An 18005-nucleotide genomic window follows, 5' to 3' on the forward strand; every position below is an offset into this window, starting at 1 on the left:
TTCATTAAATATAGCAATATGCAATGTAGCAATCTTGGCCATAGCCGACGAGAGCTATGGAAGATCTCTGCTGTTAGTATAACACATTGTCTTTAAGCTTCACTGTCTTAAGGAACGAAGTGTGCGTGTCTTCATGAGGATGATGCAAAGAAATAATGTAGTTGGAATAATAACTGTAATTCTATTATACTCGATAAGATCAATTAGGATACAAGTGAGAGGAATGATCATGACTTCGATTCTAGCAATTCAGTCCAGCGTTTCCTCAGGGTCTCAAAGGCTTCTGAAAAAGGAAGAACTTTCAGTGCAATATTTCCTTGCACAGAAATCTCAGACATGAGGCCCAGCCTCATCAGTGTATCCACCGCCTTGTCAACAGGCATTTCGATCTGCAGAAAATGAACACTCAATATTGTTATTAATTTATGCACACCTCATAATATTTTGAAGAAGGATTTCTTTCATACCTTTTCCGTAAATCTATCATACATGAACTTCTCACATGAATCTTTAATATTTTTGCGGCATGATATCTGCATATTGAACAACAAATTTTATAAGATGTGTACAATCCAGTCTTCATCACTTACCTTTAACAAAACAAAAAATCTCTATCCTAACCGTGTTTCTTTTAGTTTTCACTTGGTTCTTATAAAAACATAAGATTCTTAAACCATAGGGAACACTAATGAAACCACAGATTAATTATATCCTTTCTTTAAATGATAGTGACAGATAATGTATTCCTTGTAGCAAATTTAAAAATAAAAAGAACCCACAGATGTGATGAAGAAAATTGTCTAAACCACTAGAAAAGAAATCCCAAAAATAACAATTATAGTTAGTGTCAATTGTTAGATTGGCATCCCATGTTACTTCATTGATGTTTCTTCAAAACAACGAAAAAACAAAAGAGGAAATCAACGAGCATAACATAGCTAAAGTGACTGAATTGACCAAAATATATGAACACTAAAACTAGAGAAATCCAACTACATCCTTCATGTAATAGCTACATATCATTCTTGTATTCCCACTCGGAATGAACACAGAGCTAATGTACCTGATATGTTTCAGGAAGGAGTAGAATTGCATAAACCAGAACTGCTTCCTTGAACTGCATGAAATACTAGGATATAAAGATAAGAAACCAAAATAATATTCTAAACAAGAGCTTCTTACTTGCTGTTGTTCAGAAGCATCAACAAGAAAGTGAACCGAACCAAATCCACTTGCTAAAGTTTTCTCATAAAGGGTTCTATTAACCAGCAGCTGAAAACAAATATATGCACTCAGTTGTTATTGAAAATATCCTTGTCAAAAGAAAATAAAAAAAGAAAAGCAATAATCCTTCATGCCAAGATTACTTGATTACCTTACTATAGAGTTACAAGAAGGCCAAAATTATAATGTACATCAATGATTATTTTAATGATTGGAATAGGTATTAGCAGTTTGATGCCTTCAGTCACTGACCAACCTTGATTTTTCTCCTAAAATTTAGCTTTACACTAGAAGTTGAGTAAAATTAGAGTTAGCTTTAAATATTAAAAGGTCAGAGGCATGCTTTGTTTTACTGGACTAATCATGAAATTGGAGTTAGCTTTAAATAGCAAGGATTGAAATATCATATCGTACCAAAGTTTCGACATTCGCTCGGTACGATACGGTATTGTATACCGAGCAGTATACCGTTCGATATATATATATATATATATATATATATATATATATATATATATATATATATATATATATATATATATATATATATATATATATAGTAAAATAAAATTTTGACGGCGTCACCTCTCTCTTCTCCCTACAGGGTGACGTCGCAGAAAAATAAGGCGACATCACCTCGGCAACATCGCCAAAATCTTATATATATATATACTTATATATAAAAGATTTTTTTATATATAAATATTTTTATAGAAGGCGACGTCGCCTTTCGCTTCTCCCACGTGGGGCGACGTCACCGAGGCGACGCGACGTCGCCTTATATATATATATCGTCCAGTAACGGGCGGTCCATGTACTGGTCTGCTGACGGACCGGTACATACCGCCCGTACCGAACGGTATTATTCGAAATTGAAGACCTTGTTAAATAGTATATAGTTTATATCCTTGTTTAGGGATGGGATCAATCATGAAAAGCATGATCCACAAAATATTCTCACACGTAATGGTCTCCACCTTTTATTAGGTAATTTGAACATAATTTAAACAAAAAAAAACTTTGAACTCAAAAAATTGGATATTATCCACTGCTTGAAGAGAAGGCAGTTATTCATGAAATCATGGTACAGGCAGAGAACAATGAAAAACCAACAGCAACAATTGTTATACAAAAACAGATCATTATTAAAAATAAGATGCCTTTGCAGAAAGTTTATTGAGTTTACAGAATTAAGCAATTTAATAGGTATTGAACTCACCTGATACCGGTCCCAAGTCTGTTTGTAACCTAACACTACTCGACTCAGATAAATTATAAGTGCACTGATGGCGATCACATCAAGAAGAACAGCAGACCTGCTTGTGCAGAAAAATGATATTTAAGAAGCCCTCTGATTTAGAAACTTGACAAATAAAAGGTGATTACAGACAACAATAACATGAGGTAAAACTCCTCTAGAAGACAGAGACAGAAGAACACAGGAGATTTTACACTATGCAGAGATGTTCCATGTATGCACTGAATCATGACATCTTACCATACTTTCCATCAGCTATAATCCTTTGGTTATAAAATATTAATTCTTACAGTGTTTCTAACCCAAATAGCTATTCCATCTATCTAAAACACACTATCTATCAAGTTTCATTTGAAATAGATAATCAGGCCTTACAAAGCTATCAAGTTCACGACAACAGTTAATGGACTTATGTGTGCCAAGTAAACAATTTCAAATAATCAGCAACTTAGTTTGGAACTTCTCATTACGAATATGTTAAGAAGGCCCCTGTACTATGACATAAAAACTGAAAAGAGAACTTAGATCCACATCCTCACTCAAACCTATATTATATGCATATTTCCTCAATGAATATGTTCTATAACTCTGTCCTCTCTGAGAAAAACAATTTCCAGAGAAATTGAATAGCAGATTATCTTGTACTTAGAAGAATTTGTTGTCCTTCGACTATGTATTCAAACAATAAAGCATAGATAGTGAAAGACCAAAGTAGAATAACAAGCTCTTTAATGTATAACTAGATATATAGATCAGGGTTCTTAATCTCATATTGTAGGATAGGGTTTTTAAGTTAGGAATAAATATACATTTAGTATAGTTTTATCAAAACTAATGTAAATTAGGTAAGAATAATGTCACATATTCTTTTCGGGCGAGGAGTAGCCTTGTGTAAGGTTCGTAATTTCGGTTCGTTCCATATCATTCTTCCTCTTAATCCTCCCAAATTAGCCTTCTAAATTCGATTTAATCCATAAATTATTGCTTTGTTGAATTTAGGAGAGTAAAAATATGAGAATAAGAGAGAGAATGTGAGAAAAAATGAGCTTGAGAGAGTTTAAGAGAGTTTGAGAGTGAAATGGATTGAAATAGAGGGGAGGAAAGGGTTTAAAAACCTTTGAGGAGGCCTCCAACGGTTAAATCAACCGTTAGAGTACTGTTACCATTTGGTAATGATTGATTTCGATTGTTATCGCCCTGTACAACCTCGTATCGCTCGATACAGGGCTAGATGCCTGATACCACTCAGTAACGAGCGGCCCGCATGCCAGTCTGCTGGCGAACCAGTATGTTCCGCCCATACTGGACAGTACAGTACGGTATTGCAAACCCTGATATAGATAGTAGATACAAAAGGACAAACAAAAAAAAATTAGAGATTTAATGATGCACATATCCATAGTGAAAGGACTGTGCAGTTCAAAAGAACCAAAATTAAGAATTCACTTTCATCTAATATTTATAAGGACCTCATGAAAGTGCAGGTTTGCTTTTTCAGGATGAAAATGAAGTTAGAAGTGTATCACATGCGTACGGAGAAGAGGCAATGTTCTCAAATTTGTAATTAATAAAGTATGCCAACAATCCAAGTAAGCTTGCAACATCCAATCGCACCTGTAGTACAAAATTAAAAAAGTATTTTTGAGGCAAAAGAGAATAGTCAATAACTTATGATTATTATTCAATATCAACCTTAGAGTAAATTCATGAATATGAACATACCGTATCTAGGATACGGAAAGATAATTTCTTGTGGGGAAAAATAACCTGCATTTGAAATATTCAAATATATGTAAGCTTGTTTTCGAAATAAACTTCAAACGACAGCATATGCAGAAGCTGAATGGTATATCCATTTCAGAATTACCATAGTCTAGAATTATATTAATTTACCGGGAGATCTGGAATTGGTATTTTCTCATATATCTTTAACTGGAGAGGGTCAATGCCAGCTATGTCATTTTCATTTTGATCTTCTTTCTCATTATAAAGGAGGACCAGTTCTTGAAAAGCTGGCTCCTGATACAAAATCAAAACAGAATTTCAAACATCTGTTAAACAAATGTCTGACAGTAGATATAATATACAATAACAACAAGAAGTTGTAAAGTACTAGTTACTTGGGACAGCTACATAAATCTTTTGTTGCCATTAAGCTCTATAAAAATCAATCTCATAGTTAAATTAAAATTATTTAAATCTTTATTTATAGTTTATACTTTATAGTAAAATCTTCTGAGGTATTCTTCAAGTTCTCCCATACCGGTAATACTAATTGTGTCATTTCTTCTAACTACAGCATCTATCGACCTTCTTAGCACATGCCCATATAAATGATTCTCTTTTTCTTTTATCCTCTATTGAAGTCAATAGGTAGAAATAAAATAAAAAAATCAATATTCTTGTGTTGTGCCCAAAGAATTGTGTACATATCTACCAACAAAATTCAATGACATATATAGAACTCATATATAAACTTACTTAATGGGCCATTATAAGTTCAGTAGGGCATTTTATTTTTACCCGTTTAAAAAGGGCCATCAGGTGGGTACTTCATTAGTTTGCTCTTAGCTTTCAAAACATAGCACTTACATTTTCTATGTTCTCCTAAATCTTTTACCGCAGAAAGTCAAGAACCATCTCTGAGGGGTCCAAAAGTTTAAAGGCATCACATGAGACTAAAGATAAAGTGAGTGTAGCTCGAGTTTTAGCACTTTCCTTTCCTTTCATTTTCTTCCATCCTTGCTTCGGATTTCTTACATTCTGCAAATATTTCTAATTTAATTTGAAGTGCAATAAAATATTATTGATTATGGATACTAGACTCCAAACTAAAGTTTATTAGTGACTGTCATACCATCTTACTATTCCGATACTCAATTATCATTGCGTTTAATATTCAGAGACAGTCTTAAATCTACCTTTGATAGTTACCTATTGATTCAACAGCATATATTGCCTCCATCCAGTGTCAGATTCATATTTATTTTATACCACACAATGTGCCAATAAATATAATGCTTCCAAGCAACATTCCTCGCATCATTTCTAGAAGCCTTAAAAAGAAAACAATAGGCATCCATGTTCACATAAAATTTGGCAGTTTTTAAAACATGCCCTAACAAATTATATCCATTCATACTAACATCACAGTGACAAAATTCAACTATTCTCGTCAGCTCTAGCATCTTGATCAATCAGCAGTTATATTCGGTTTTGGTAAATCTATCAGAGAAGGTATAACAAGGGATTCTTTTGACTATACTCAACATAAAAGATGCTTAGTAGTAAAGATGATAGTAAATTACACAATTGTATGAAGAAAAATTCAGATTTAAGAGTTGAAAATTCTCAACACTAAGTATAAAAGTTAGTTGTCAATTACCTGAAGGGTTGACTGTGAGCATAGAATGTAAGCTGCAGTTTTTAACATTTTCCATACACTATAGCTACATGATTCCCTTGAAGCAGGTTCCCATATGTTGCTGAGAGTTATCCTTGGAAGAAAGTTTGTCCTAAAAAAATTCATTTTATTTAATTCCTATACATCACAGCATCTAAAACAGCAAGAAATATTCACAAACAAGAATTTAATAATTATAAAGGAATTGCAGAAAATGAAAATATATGAAAAGTAAAAGCAGGCAGTTCTAAATAAAAAATTTGCATGAAACACAGTGCTGGACAAATATGAAGCTGACAGTATATGTTGACCTACAGCAACAATTCATATAGCATCTTCCAGAGAAGTCATGGACCAAGAGACAGTTTGGTTTTCTGATACTGATCACACATCACCATAAAAGAAAGAGAAACATTTTAAGTTTCAACTGTTTTGGCTTCAAAACTGACACTTTCCATATTTTTCTTTATTTAGGATCATGTTCTCCATTAACCTGTGACTGTGAGTCAATGTCTACTGCCTATGTTTATTCATCTTTATTCATCTCATCACATGGTAGTTGACTAGTTTCTCCAGCTTATACATTGTCACCTTGCTGGCAAACTTTGGGGATTGGGGACTGCTTTATAGCACAATCAGTTAGGCACACACTACCTACAAGCCAATTAGACAGTGTAGCCTGGACTACCACACACAGTGATTTAGTGCCACATCGGATATAAAAAAAATATTTAATTTAATTTATAGGGTTAGATGGGTCTAGTATTAACTTAGACTTAAGCAGTTTAAATCAATCCCTCGGATCTTTCAAGTTAACGAGTCAATTATTATATTAGGGTGGATTGTATATGATATCAGAGTAGATCTATTCTTAGACATAGTGAATGATCCAGATGAAAAAAGACTATCATGGATGGGGCAAGAAGAACATCGCCAATATTTTATTATTGTGCATGGGCAAAAGACAAGGTGCCACTGGGATAGACCTCATATGCACCATAACATATTTTGCTTTTGGGATATGAAAATGTTGGCCATGAGATTCGTGCTGATAAGAAGGTTATGAATATGAGGATTAATCTTGGTGGCATGACTAAAACCCTGTTCTTCGATCCACACTCCTTTTGTTTGTGTTTGCATAGTAGGACACAAATCATTTGCCCTTGCCACCATCATTAGTAGACATACTATGATCCACGTCATTGTCATCTTCGCGAACCTCACGAAGTATGAAAGCTGAAGGAGAAGACGTCTCATCATCCAACTATATTTGTTGCTCATCAATTGCTTCTAAAGAATGAACGGACTACAACAAGCATATAGCTACAGATGTGAAAGCAATGTTGATGTCGATAGTGATAAAGACCATGATTTGGTTCTGATTTGTGTAATGTTCTCAAAGTATTGGCTGACTGTATTCAGATTAGTCACAAATGAAACTCTCAACCATCCTCAAACCATGTAAACAAAACCCAAGTTGCAAACTTACAAGTATCCAGGTGCCTATTAGCACATATATGATAGAAGCATACCCAACCATTACATTTGGAAAATGAATAAGAACATCAGCACAGGTCTCAGAAGCATACACAACATACCTAAAAAATAGGAATATTACTACAGATTTAATTAGACAAGGCACGTTTCATTTCTCTTTTGTCTAATAATATATTTTTATTTTTCATTTATTTATATTCTTTAGCTAATTTGAAGCTGTGGTTATGTTTTCACATCCAAGTCCAAGTTGGGCAAAAGGCAATGTTGAGCAAAAAAATTAAAAATTACGAGCACTAACCTCAATTTGGTCTCTGGATTTACTTTATCATCAAAGTCAGTTGATGCTTCTGGGAGTGAAGGAATTATTCCAAACCAAACAAGCATTCGTCTTATGAGTCTTCCACGAGGTCCTACAGGTGATAAAAGCCCTTCGTAACGAGAGACAGCCTTTTGTGCAGCAAGCCAAACAGGAAGATCAATATCTGTTATCCGGTCAGTGTCTTGATGATTTCTTGATGTGCTTTCACAATAGGACAGTGCACTTTCAGGAGAATATTTCTCCCTAAGCCAAATCTTCAGTTTATCCATCCAAATTTCGATATTTTGCACTTCATGATAATGCTTCAAAGCCTGTTGTCAAGTAAAAAGTATATGAACAGGAAGCTTAAATTTATGAAGAGGGAAGTGGCAACTTGAAATTTAAACAAACTTGACAACTTAACTTGAAGAAAGAAATTGAATACAAATTAGAACAAGTACCAAAAACACTCAGCAAATAGAAAGACACAAGATATCCCTAAATTTCTAACAGAAAGTGAATGGTAAAGTTCTCTTTCATTATTTCCAAGGTTCAATATATGAAAAAGCAATTCTGAAATGATTTTTTTTTATGCACTATTAAAAAGATATATGAATCTTGCAACAAAGAGCATTTTGGAACCAGACATATATGAATGCACATGAATATCTCTAGGTTTTAGAAGATCAAGATGTTGAGGCCAAAATCTTCACTTAATAGAAGATCCGCCAAACCTACGAGCCAGTTGAACCTGCATATGACAGGAGGTTCACAAGAAAGAACCAGGATGAGTTGGTGCAGGACTGGGATACATGTGCAATAAAAATAAAAGAGAAAACTTGTGATAGCAAGCTAAATTGCACGGAAATAATGACACTATTGCAAAAGCTACATGCTCCTGTTGCAATTTGACTTATGCAGGAGTCAATTTTATCATTCATATCCACTTCAAAATACTCTTTCATAATAAAGAAACCAAATATAGGCATGTGGAGTAAAAAAAAAAAAGAACAAAACTAAAACCACAGCTGGAAGGATTTATCTCTCATGTAATGGTTCAATAGTGATGCTTCGCTCATAAGTATAAAATGAAAATAAAGGAGGCGTAGAATTAGATACTGATCACATAAAAATAAAAATAAAAATAGAATCTTAAATAACTTGTACCTTTAGTCTTGCCCAACCAAACTAAATATAAACAAACATCAAGAACTCATGATGACTAGACAAATTCATAATAAATGTCATTAATACAAGGGAATATCAATGTAAAAAAAACATCAACTAACCTCATTAAGCCATCTTCCAATTCTTTTCACTGGTTTTGATAGATTAAAGAAAATCTCTTGCAAGAGCTTTGACTGCAGATAATCTAATTTTTCAACAATAAGGAAACCCTTCTGCCTCTCAGTTGCATATCCACGCCTGAAAGACATTGAGCTATGAGGATAAATAGATGATACAATGATATAACCATGGAAGAAAACTAATTCACAAGAGAAGCACTTCACCATTTTAGTGACTACATTTTGTTGTCAAATATGCACTTCACCAATTGCATATCCACACCATTTTGTTTTCAAATAATATTTCAGTGATACCAAAAACACGCCTTAATATTCATCCAATAGATTTGTAACACTGCAGCAGCTGTCGAGATATTACCACAAGAATATGTTGCAAACTAATATCAATATGTAGCATTGACCAAAATAAGTATTGAGTTCTGTTTTGAAAGTTTCTTCCCCATCCAGTAGTTCATTAGAAATAAATTACATGACAAACCATTACAATAAACACAGCATATTTTTATTCTAAGATTCCTACCAAAATACATATGATTTACAAATGAATTATTATATATTCCTGTTTCAAACTTTCATCCATTAACAGAAGTACTAAACTAAATAAGCATGGCAATATCAAAGTAGAAAACATAACCAAGTAAATATATTGGGTATGGACAAATAATTGTTTATTCATCGACTTCCAGTACATGATGTTTCTGATGATGTTAAGGCTGCAATTTGTTCTTTGTGCAGCACTATCTCTGAAACTACTTAACACATTTATTGAATATCTACAGAAAAATATTGTTGAATTAATCCAGGTGCATCTATGTAGAAAATGAGATGTTTGTATGTTCCAGCATCACAGATGAGTTCTGGAAACAGGCTATGCTGGGAGACCATGGAAAATGGCAGTCAGAATTGGGTTGGAATATCTTCAGTTCAATTGAATAAGCCAATTTGAAGGTAAAGAACATCAAACCATAAATCTGATGTTAAGAATGACAGAATACATATGAAACTGGGAGCACATGAGAAAGCATTGGCATCAGTCCGGCTCAAACCAATCAGATTCTGACTGTTTTCTAAATTTTAATGGCTAAAAGGCCACAATTTTAGCTCAGGAACGTCCAGTTACACCAGGATATTGTGAGATTTAGAGACGAGGCTAGTATGTTGCTGAGCAATTCTCAGAGTAACACATCTATCTTTCATGCAGAGTTTAAGGCTTTAATAAATACATTGGAAATTGTGATTTAGAAAACAGTTGCCATAAAAGTTTGAACCAGATTCAGAAGCTACTGTCCAGTTCAGCATGGGAGAATGCCATGGTATGCCAACAGAATTATGTTTTAAATATCCAATAATCCAAGATTGCAAAAACTGAAATGGAAGGAACAAAACCAGGATGCATCGGGCAAAAGAGGGAACACTCTATCAGTTTTGATGGCTATGATTAACTGATCATGAACATATCAGTTTTAATGAATTTTGGACTCAGATTCTGTATTTTGCCTAAATGATTTTGGCCTGTACAAAACATTTGTTTAGTTACACCATGAACTGAATACAACAAGCTACAAGTAGTCATAATTTACCAACTTTTTAAGTTGAACTACATGTATATTTTACTGTCATTAAGAGCATTTAAATCTTAATTTATATTTTAAAAGCATTCAAATCTTAATTTATAGTTTAAACTTTAAATTAAATTCATTTTAGGTTTTCCTCCACCTATCTTTGTAACACTAATACTAATTAGTAATTACCTCATCTCTTCTAACTACAGCTTAAATGAGAGTAGATCATTACTTCATTTATTACAATCAAAAACTAATTAATTCTGACAATTAGATTAAATACACTGGAAAAGTGTTTAGGATCTCAAGAATACTCATGTTACTACACCTATAAAAAGAATATATGAATTGCAACAATCAATTGCTTAAGCAAAATATCAAAATCTAAATGTTTTACCAGTATAAAAAGACTAGGATCACACCTGAATATTATTGCATTTGATTCAAAAGCTTTTTTCCAGTCCACATATACTGGGAGTGTCAAGAGATAGTCATTATTTAATGCATTTGTTAATAGTAAATCCTCTACTGACAATTCTTCAAACTGAGCATCTTGTAGAAGCTTCATAAAGGAGTGTTGAAATTTATTTGCAACAGCAACTCTGCATTTGACAACCACCTTTATGATAATTAGAAGTGGCAGATCAACCTAAACTATACAGTATGACTAATAAGTTCTTCCATAGGGACAACAGAAGAAAAGAGTTACAAATATATAAAACAGGATTAAATTGTTTCAGCTGCTTGTTTAAGAAGGCAAATCATACAATATGGTTCTTCAGAACTTTCATTATTTAAATTGATGTACTGTCCTTATTGATTTATTGATTCTTTAACATCTGCAAGTAAGATTAATAATTACAAACCATACACAAGACTGACATGATTGAAACTATAAACTAAAAGAAAATCTCCCACCAGGGACTTGTGAATTTTCAACTATTTCAGGTTAATAACAGAGTTCTATCATTATTCCATCGATACAAGTCAAACCAAAGGCTTGATCAGATAGTTTCAAAACTAAAATTGTGTTCAACAGTCAATATATTTAGATTTCCTTAAGAAAGAAAGATAAGGAGAGTCAATACACTCAATACTTGTCATTTACAGGTTGTATGATGAAGCTGTAAAAGGATAAGACTCAGATTAGACCAGAATCCCACTAATCCAATCTATAACCAAAATGCCCAAACATTCTGAACTTATCACATCCCAATATTCTTTGATTTATTTCATTAGGCCAAGACCTGAATTTATGTGATGGTGAACATACCACAAAGATCATATTGTATAGGTTGTTTGCTATTAGTTGGATGATCAGACCATCTAACTATAAGTCTATAAACATATTCAGCTTAAATAGGAATGGTTTTTAAATTAGATCAAAACACATCCAATCAACTGGCATGTCTCCAATAAAAGGAATGACTGACATCTATTACTTGGTCATAATGCAAAAATAAAATATTATGTCTAAATGTATAAAAACCAATAGACAATATTAACGTATCAAATATTGCTCGTATCGGTTAATATGCCCTGCATTTATCAGCCCGACAACCAACTAAGATGTTGATTGGGCGATTTCATCCGGTTTCGTCCCACATGGGCAGCAAATAGCCTGGTATAGTCTGGTACTAGGGGACAAGCTTAAAGGCCAATACCTATACTATTCTTTTTTTTTTCAGCATTTATATTGACAATTGTTTCTTCTAATTTTGATTCCCTCAAACTCTTTCTCAAAGACTCCCCCTCCCTCTCATGCACTGTCTCCCTCTTCTCTTCAACAGGACCTCCTCCTCTGCCTGCCATTTCATTGAAGTCTCCTCCTCATGCAAATCATTGAATCCTCCTACTAATATGCAGCCACCTCCTCCACCTTCTCTTCCTCCTCATCCACCTCCTCTTTCCTCCTCCACCACCCCCTCCTCCGCCTCCGCCTCCACCTCTGCCTCCTCTTCCAACCTTCTCACCCTCTTTCTCTCTAGTCCAAAGGGTACCAACCCACAACAAGCCATACCACTCTGGCTGCCGGTTAGTATTGGCAACCGTCCAATTAATCCTTGGATAGTTCAAAGGCACGGAATCACAATAATATAAGCATTAGTGGCCATCAAGCTATAAGAAAAAGGATAAATTCTATATTTTTGCTTCATACAATGTTATGTACAAAAGGTGCAAATGATTTAATTACCACTTTATCAAATATATGAAGCTTGTATAGTATTAACAAAAGTTCATTTTTCTTGTTCCAAGTCTCTCATATCTGGTGAGCTCATTGAATTCCAGTACTTTGATAAGATGACTATCTTAACTGAAATCTAATATTATTCTCTCAAATAACTGAAATCTATATCTTCTTATCGCAAAGTAACATAAATCTAAATCTTTATCACCTGCCATGAATATATATCACATCACTTCAAAAAGGTCCATGTTTGTAGCTTCATACTTGGCCATTGATTACACCAATTATAAGGAGGAAAAGCTTCCTGCTGCAGGTAGTATCATGACTAAAGTTGGATAAGCAATTATATCTATTTGGCCATGCAATGAAAAGTAAGAATATTCTGTTTGATTTGTCAATGGAACAATCTGCCACAAAAGTTGGTATAACATTATAATGACGCACCAATCTAGGTGAATTAATGATCCAATGTGAAATGGTCCTTGTTTTAAGACAACCTATTGCTTTGGGTAAAACTCACAAGAAAAATTATATAATTGTTTATCGTCAAAAGAATGAAAAGCACATGGATCCTCACCGAACAATATAGAAGCTTAATTTGCTACTCAGTCCTATGTTAAGCAAGCTAATTATATTGCAGTTTGTGTTCTACATAACAGTCTAAAAATAGTACTTTTGATGAATGTCCCATACTTCAAGGACATTTAACAGATAAAAGTGAATTGCAAGGAAAATAATTCTGTACTTTGGACTGCACAAAGTTAAATTAACAAGTCTTGGAACCCTTTTATTCTAATAGTAACCTTATGTTTCTTCTGTAAAATCACATAAGCAATCCCCAAGATATATACTCCAAAGGAACAACTGTAACTAACCTTGACCCAAGAATCGAATCCACAGGAGACCGTCCGAATAGTTTCCTTAGGTCCCAACCATTACTAAGATATAACAGTTTATCAATGTCATCATTTCTGGAGCTGTTTGCTTCCCCATTTCCAGTACTATCAGAACTCTCACTTGAAATATGCTGCCTGTTGTAATCGTCTTCTTCCAGTTTCATTGAAGAAAGCCCAGCATGCCGTTCTTTTGAACATGTGCTTGAGTAATAAGCCCTCATCTCCTCCAAAATACCTTTATGTTCAGCATGAAGGATGGCATCCAAGCACCTGAAGATAGGACAATTTATTTTAATTCCAATAAAGCTTTTTAATAACAAAAAATAATGAGATGGCAATAATCTTGAGAATCAGCATGACGACAAAGCAATTCACCATAATTGAATAGACAAAAATCACTGATTGCAGAAGAAACTTCAAGATTGAAAATAAACAAGAACATCTTTGGCTCTTCACACATAACAATGGAGCAAACATGAATATCTTCCTCATAAAAAACTTAAATAATTTTGTGAGAAAAAAGATGGGAATCTTTGAGAAATGACACTAAAAGTTAATGAAAATACTAAATTAATTATAAAAAATGTCAATGAAGATAAACTCGGCCTTGAAAACTTTAGAACTTCTAAGGAGCTAGTAGAGAGCATCCAACAGTGAGTTTCTGGTTCTTTTGAAGAAGAATTGCAACCGTGGCCTATCTTAGGTTGCGATTCATAATGACAGATAAAAAATTCAACATGGTAAAACAAGTAGATATTGAGAGGAGGAAAAAGAAGGAAAAAAACAGGAGCATGGGTAACCCAACAAATTAGTACAAGATACATACTCAGAACCTAACCACTCAGTCTTCTTCTCCTTCCACAATTGGGGAAATCCTAACCAAAACAAATAGTCGTACCGTCATGGAACCCTTTTAAGATGTCTTTAGATAAGCCATAACCCAAACAAATATTCTTACCTACATGAAACATTCATACTAACATGAAACCCCTTTTAATGTCTTTGGAGAAGCCCTAACCAGAAAGAAATATTCATACTGGCATGAAACCCCTTTTAAGATGTTGTATCCTACTATAATATTTACACAGTTGGACTGATTTGATCACCGATCCATTCAAATGCGAAGCAAAAATTCAAAGAGGACTTAAATCTTTTATGTCATTTATCCCTGCAGCATGCTGTGGCGGAGACCGTTACATAAATTGTGATACTTCCATCCACTTGACAAGATGACCTTATCAACATATAGAGCTTTGAAATGATCATATTCAAAGCTTAAAATAATGACCCAAGTACCCAACCACGGGTATAGCAAAAGCTTTATCACATTTACAGTGAACCCACCTTCTATCCATTTGACAAAGTTCCTTTCTAGATGCAAGCAAATATCAAAGTACTTCAAAGCATTATAGCAGTTTACCCTTCCCAGACGTTTTCCTAAGAGTTCATTAAATTCTTGCATTTGCATCTGCACTTTACATAGGTTAGTTTGGAAGGAAATTTCCACTGCAGAAGGAACTATAAAAAATAAGCTTGTTAAGTGTCAAAGGTTATAAATATATATAGGGTACTTTCCTAATAGCTTAAACTTTTGGGATTACTGGTCATCCAATCAGAAACATTTATCATGGTATGAGAGCAAGTCATGTGCTCGAAAAATGTATCAACCCCTCTATGTTTAGTCCAATATTTAATCAATACTTGTGAAAATCCTTCTTAATTGACCTGCACCACACACTTGGTTCGATTTCACATGTGCTTTCACCTGAGAGAGGATGTTAAAAGTTATAACTTTATATGTATATATGTATGAATGAATGTATGGATGTATATATTTACGGTCCTTTCTTAAAGCTTAAGGTTTTGGGATTAGGACCACCCAATCAAAATCTTTATCGTAAAGCATTGCTTTCCTAATATTTTTGTCCGTACCGTTGGTAATTGCTGCTAGTTTCTCAGTCTCTCAAAGAGACATCTGCTGAACCTCATATGTTGTTCTTCAACAGGGCTTCTAAGTAATCCTACAATAACCAGGAACAAATTGAACCGAAGCAGAAGATAATGGTGTGCTAGAAAAGAAGAATCCCATGCATTTGTCATTTCATTTCCGATGTTTTGCCACAAGGAAGCAAGCTTACATGGCCAAGCGCTTAAACTCCTCAGCGTCCTGCTTCGATCCGAACATGGTGAGGATGGCATCAAGGAGATCGTCCTTGGTAACAGAGATGTACTTCTGCCTGGGCACGTAAATCCCGGATATCCCCATCCGCTCCTTACGGGGTGGCGTATCATCATCCTGCTCGGAAGTATCCTTCGACTCCTCCGTCACAACAGACCCTGCAGCCGGTTCCGAAGCCGAATCGTATCTCAGATGCTGCGTGGGAGTTACTCTCGGGGTTCTCAAAGCGTGGGGAGAAGAAGAGGAGGCCGCCACGGGACGAACGCGGTAGCGAGAGGGAGAGGCGAGGGGTTTCTCGAAGCGTACATGGAAGAAGCTCGGTGGAGAACTCGATCGGAGCATTATGAGGAAGAAGACGATCGAGCTTGGTGGAGGGAAGACTGGGGGAAAGGCCAGCGGAGGGCGACTTGGAGCATCTCTGACCGCCACTCCTTCGGAAGGGGGGTATCGTGGAAGCTTGGGGATTTCCTTCGTGGGGTGCGGAGGGAAGCGAAAAATCTGCGGCTCCGAGCCAACCTTATAAGATCCGAATCCGATAATTGTCTTAAATTCGTATATTGATGTAGAATCAGAATCCGAATCCGATGTGATACAGATTGACGCTTTAAATACCACCGTATGTTGTCTGTAATATATGTGCTGAGGGAGATGTCCTGATAACAAAAGTTCAATATACGAATTACCAACACTTATCTTTTCCGATAAATTTTGTATTTTATTTTGTGATAGTATGTATATCCGATCTATTTATTAAAAAAATTTAAAATTTAAAATTTAAAAGGGTTCAAAATTTCATTAGATAATTTTCTAAAGATGTTAGTAGTCATAAAACCCTTGACTAGTTAGGTGTTGGAATCAAATCTCCTCTTCACCATTATTCTTTGGTATAACAAATAAAAAACTAATAATATCAAAAAAAATTACAGACACAAGATTTATATTATTTGAACTCCATATCTAAATCTACAAAAATAATAATAATAATTTGAGGGGGTGTATACAAATCTTGTATACACCCACTCAAATTTTACTTATTGGTTCACTTTACAAACATCATAACTATTGAAGATATTTCTCAAATCTTTCCTAACCAAAATCTAGAACTGCATAAAATATTTATAAAATTTCTTGAATATCTTATTGGCCAAGTTTTTTAATTTTTAATATTTCTTTCATTCATATATATGAATTTCTTATCACGCAGGGATATAGATATGGGTTAAATGTATGATTTTGACCAAAAATATGTTACAGATTTAGATATGTAGCCATTACTGATAGGACATATTCTAGCACGACTTGCGTGGCGATGGGCAACAGCCACCTTATGCCCGACGTAGCGCATGTGCACTAACAAAGCATCTCAGGTGGTGCCACATGGCACAAAACCATGCAGGTCGGCTTGAGCCATGCAAAGAGCATGGGTCAACCTCCTGAGATATCATAGATCATTAATGAGCCTCGTACGATCGATCCTCCGACAAACATATATAAAAGTTAATCCCCTCCCCACTGACAAGAGGACACACCTCAAACACCTATATACCACCTCAAACTGACTTAAACTTTGAAGAAACCAAGTCAAGAATCCCCTTCCTAACGTCGACCTTTTTTTACGAGTAATAGCAAACCAAGGTTTGTCTTAACTTGACCGGTGAGACTTCTCCCCGACTAGACCTAGTTTTATCGTTACATCTCCTTATTCTTGTATGGGCTACCCTATACCTTCGAGACGGAACCTAATCATGTCGACTCCTTTATCACGACATTAAGTTCCACAACAATTACGACCAAGTATCTAGTTTATATGCATAAATCTAAAAATAATTATCATTCCCAATAATATAACAATTGAAATATTATTATTATAATTGGAATATGATGTTGAAACATAATGGTAAATTGGAATTGTAATTTCTCATACTATTTTAGAGGTATACAATGAAGTAATGCTAGAAACAAAAGATTGTGAGTAATATGTTGCTGCTAAAAGATAAAAAACTATTTGAAACTGCTAAAACGAAATAAAGTATTGCCGTGACTACTTCCATGGATTGGTATGTATGTGATGTCCACAAGACTCTTCTTAAGCTTACATAGAGTATTTGATTCAGGTCGGCACGAGGAACAGAGTCTCTTCCTCAGTGGTGAAGCTTGCGATTGCGGAGCAAACCGTCACAACCACCACCAGAG

General features: G+C 34.6%; 1 protein-coding gene across 2 annotated transcripts; it reads right to left on the minus strand.

The window, feature by feature from the left end:
* Positions 1 to 158: 158 nt before the first annotated feature.
* On the minus strand, positions 159 to 16308 carry LOC104000429 (uncharacterized). Of its 2 annotated transcripts, XM_018819956.2 has the most exons (15): positions 15772 to 15910; positions 15566 to 15654; positions 13613 to 13903; positions 10972 to 11151; positions 8970 to 9105; positions 7681 to 8012; positions 5868 to 5997; positions 4376 to 4501; positions 4205 to 4249; positions 4017 to 4096; positions 2444 to 2540; positions 1183 to 1272; positions 1064 to 1129; positions 468 to 533; positions 159 to 389 (listed from the first exon to the last, which is right to left on the minus strand). In XM_018819956.2, the coding sequence occupies exons 3-15, from the start codon at positions 13852 to 13854 to the stop codon at positions 228 to 230; spliced, it is 1752 nt and encodes a 583-aa protein (XP_018675501.2). In that variant the 5' UTR covers positions 13855 to 13903; positions 15566 to 15654; positions 15772 to 15910; the 3' UTR covers positions 159 to 227. The 2 variants fall into 2 exon arrangements, with proteins under 2 accessions (XP_018675501.2, XP_009420748.2); XM_009422473.3 differs by lacking the exon at positions 15566 to 15654 and having other exon boundaries at positions 1064 to 1117; positions 15772 to 16308.
* Positions 16309 to 18005: the final 1697 nt, after the last annotated feature.

The sequence above is a fragment of the Musa acuminata genome, chromosome BXJ1-10 (assembly GCF_036884655.1).
Source record: "Musa acuminata AAA Group cultivar baxijiao chromosome BXJ1-10, Cavendish_Baxijiao_AAA, whole genome shotgun sequence".
Classification (NCBI taxonomy): domain Eukaryota; kingdom Viridiplantae; phylum Streptophyta; class Magnoliopsida; order Zingiberales; family Musaceae; genus Musa; species Musa acuminata.

Coding starts and splice junctions, on each gene's coding strand:
- LOC104000429 (XM_009422473.3), bottom strand. CDS start 16,154: ATGCTCCGATCGAGTTCTCCACCGAGCTTCTTCCATGTACGCTTCGAG. Junction 2,541..4,016: donor GAGAACATTGCCTCTTCTCC/GTACGCATGTGA, acceptor CTGCACAAGCAG/GTCTGCTGTTCTTCTTGATG. Junction 1,273..2,443: donor AGACTTGGGACCGGTATCAG/GTGAGTTCAATA, acceptor ATTTGTTTTCAG/CTGCTGGTTAATAGAACCCT.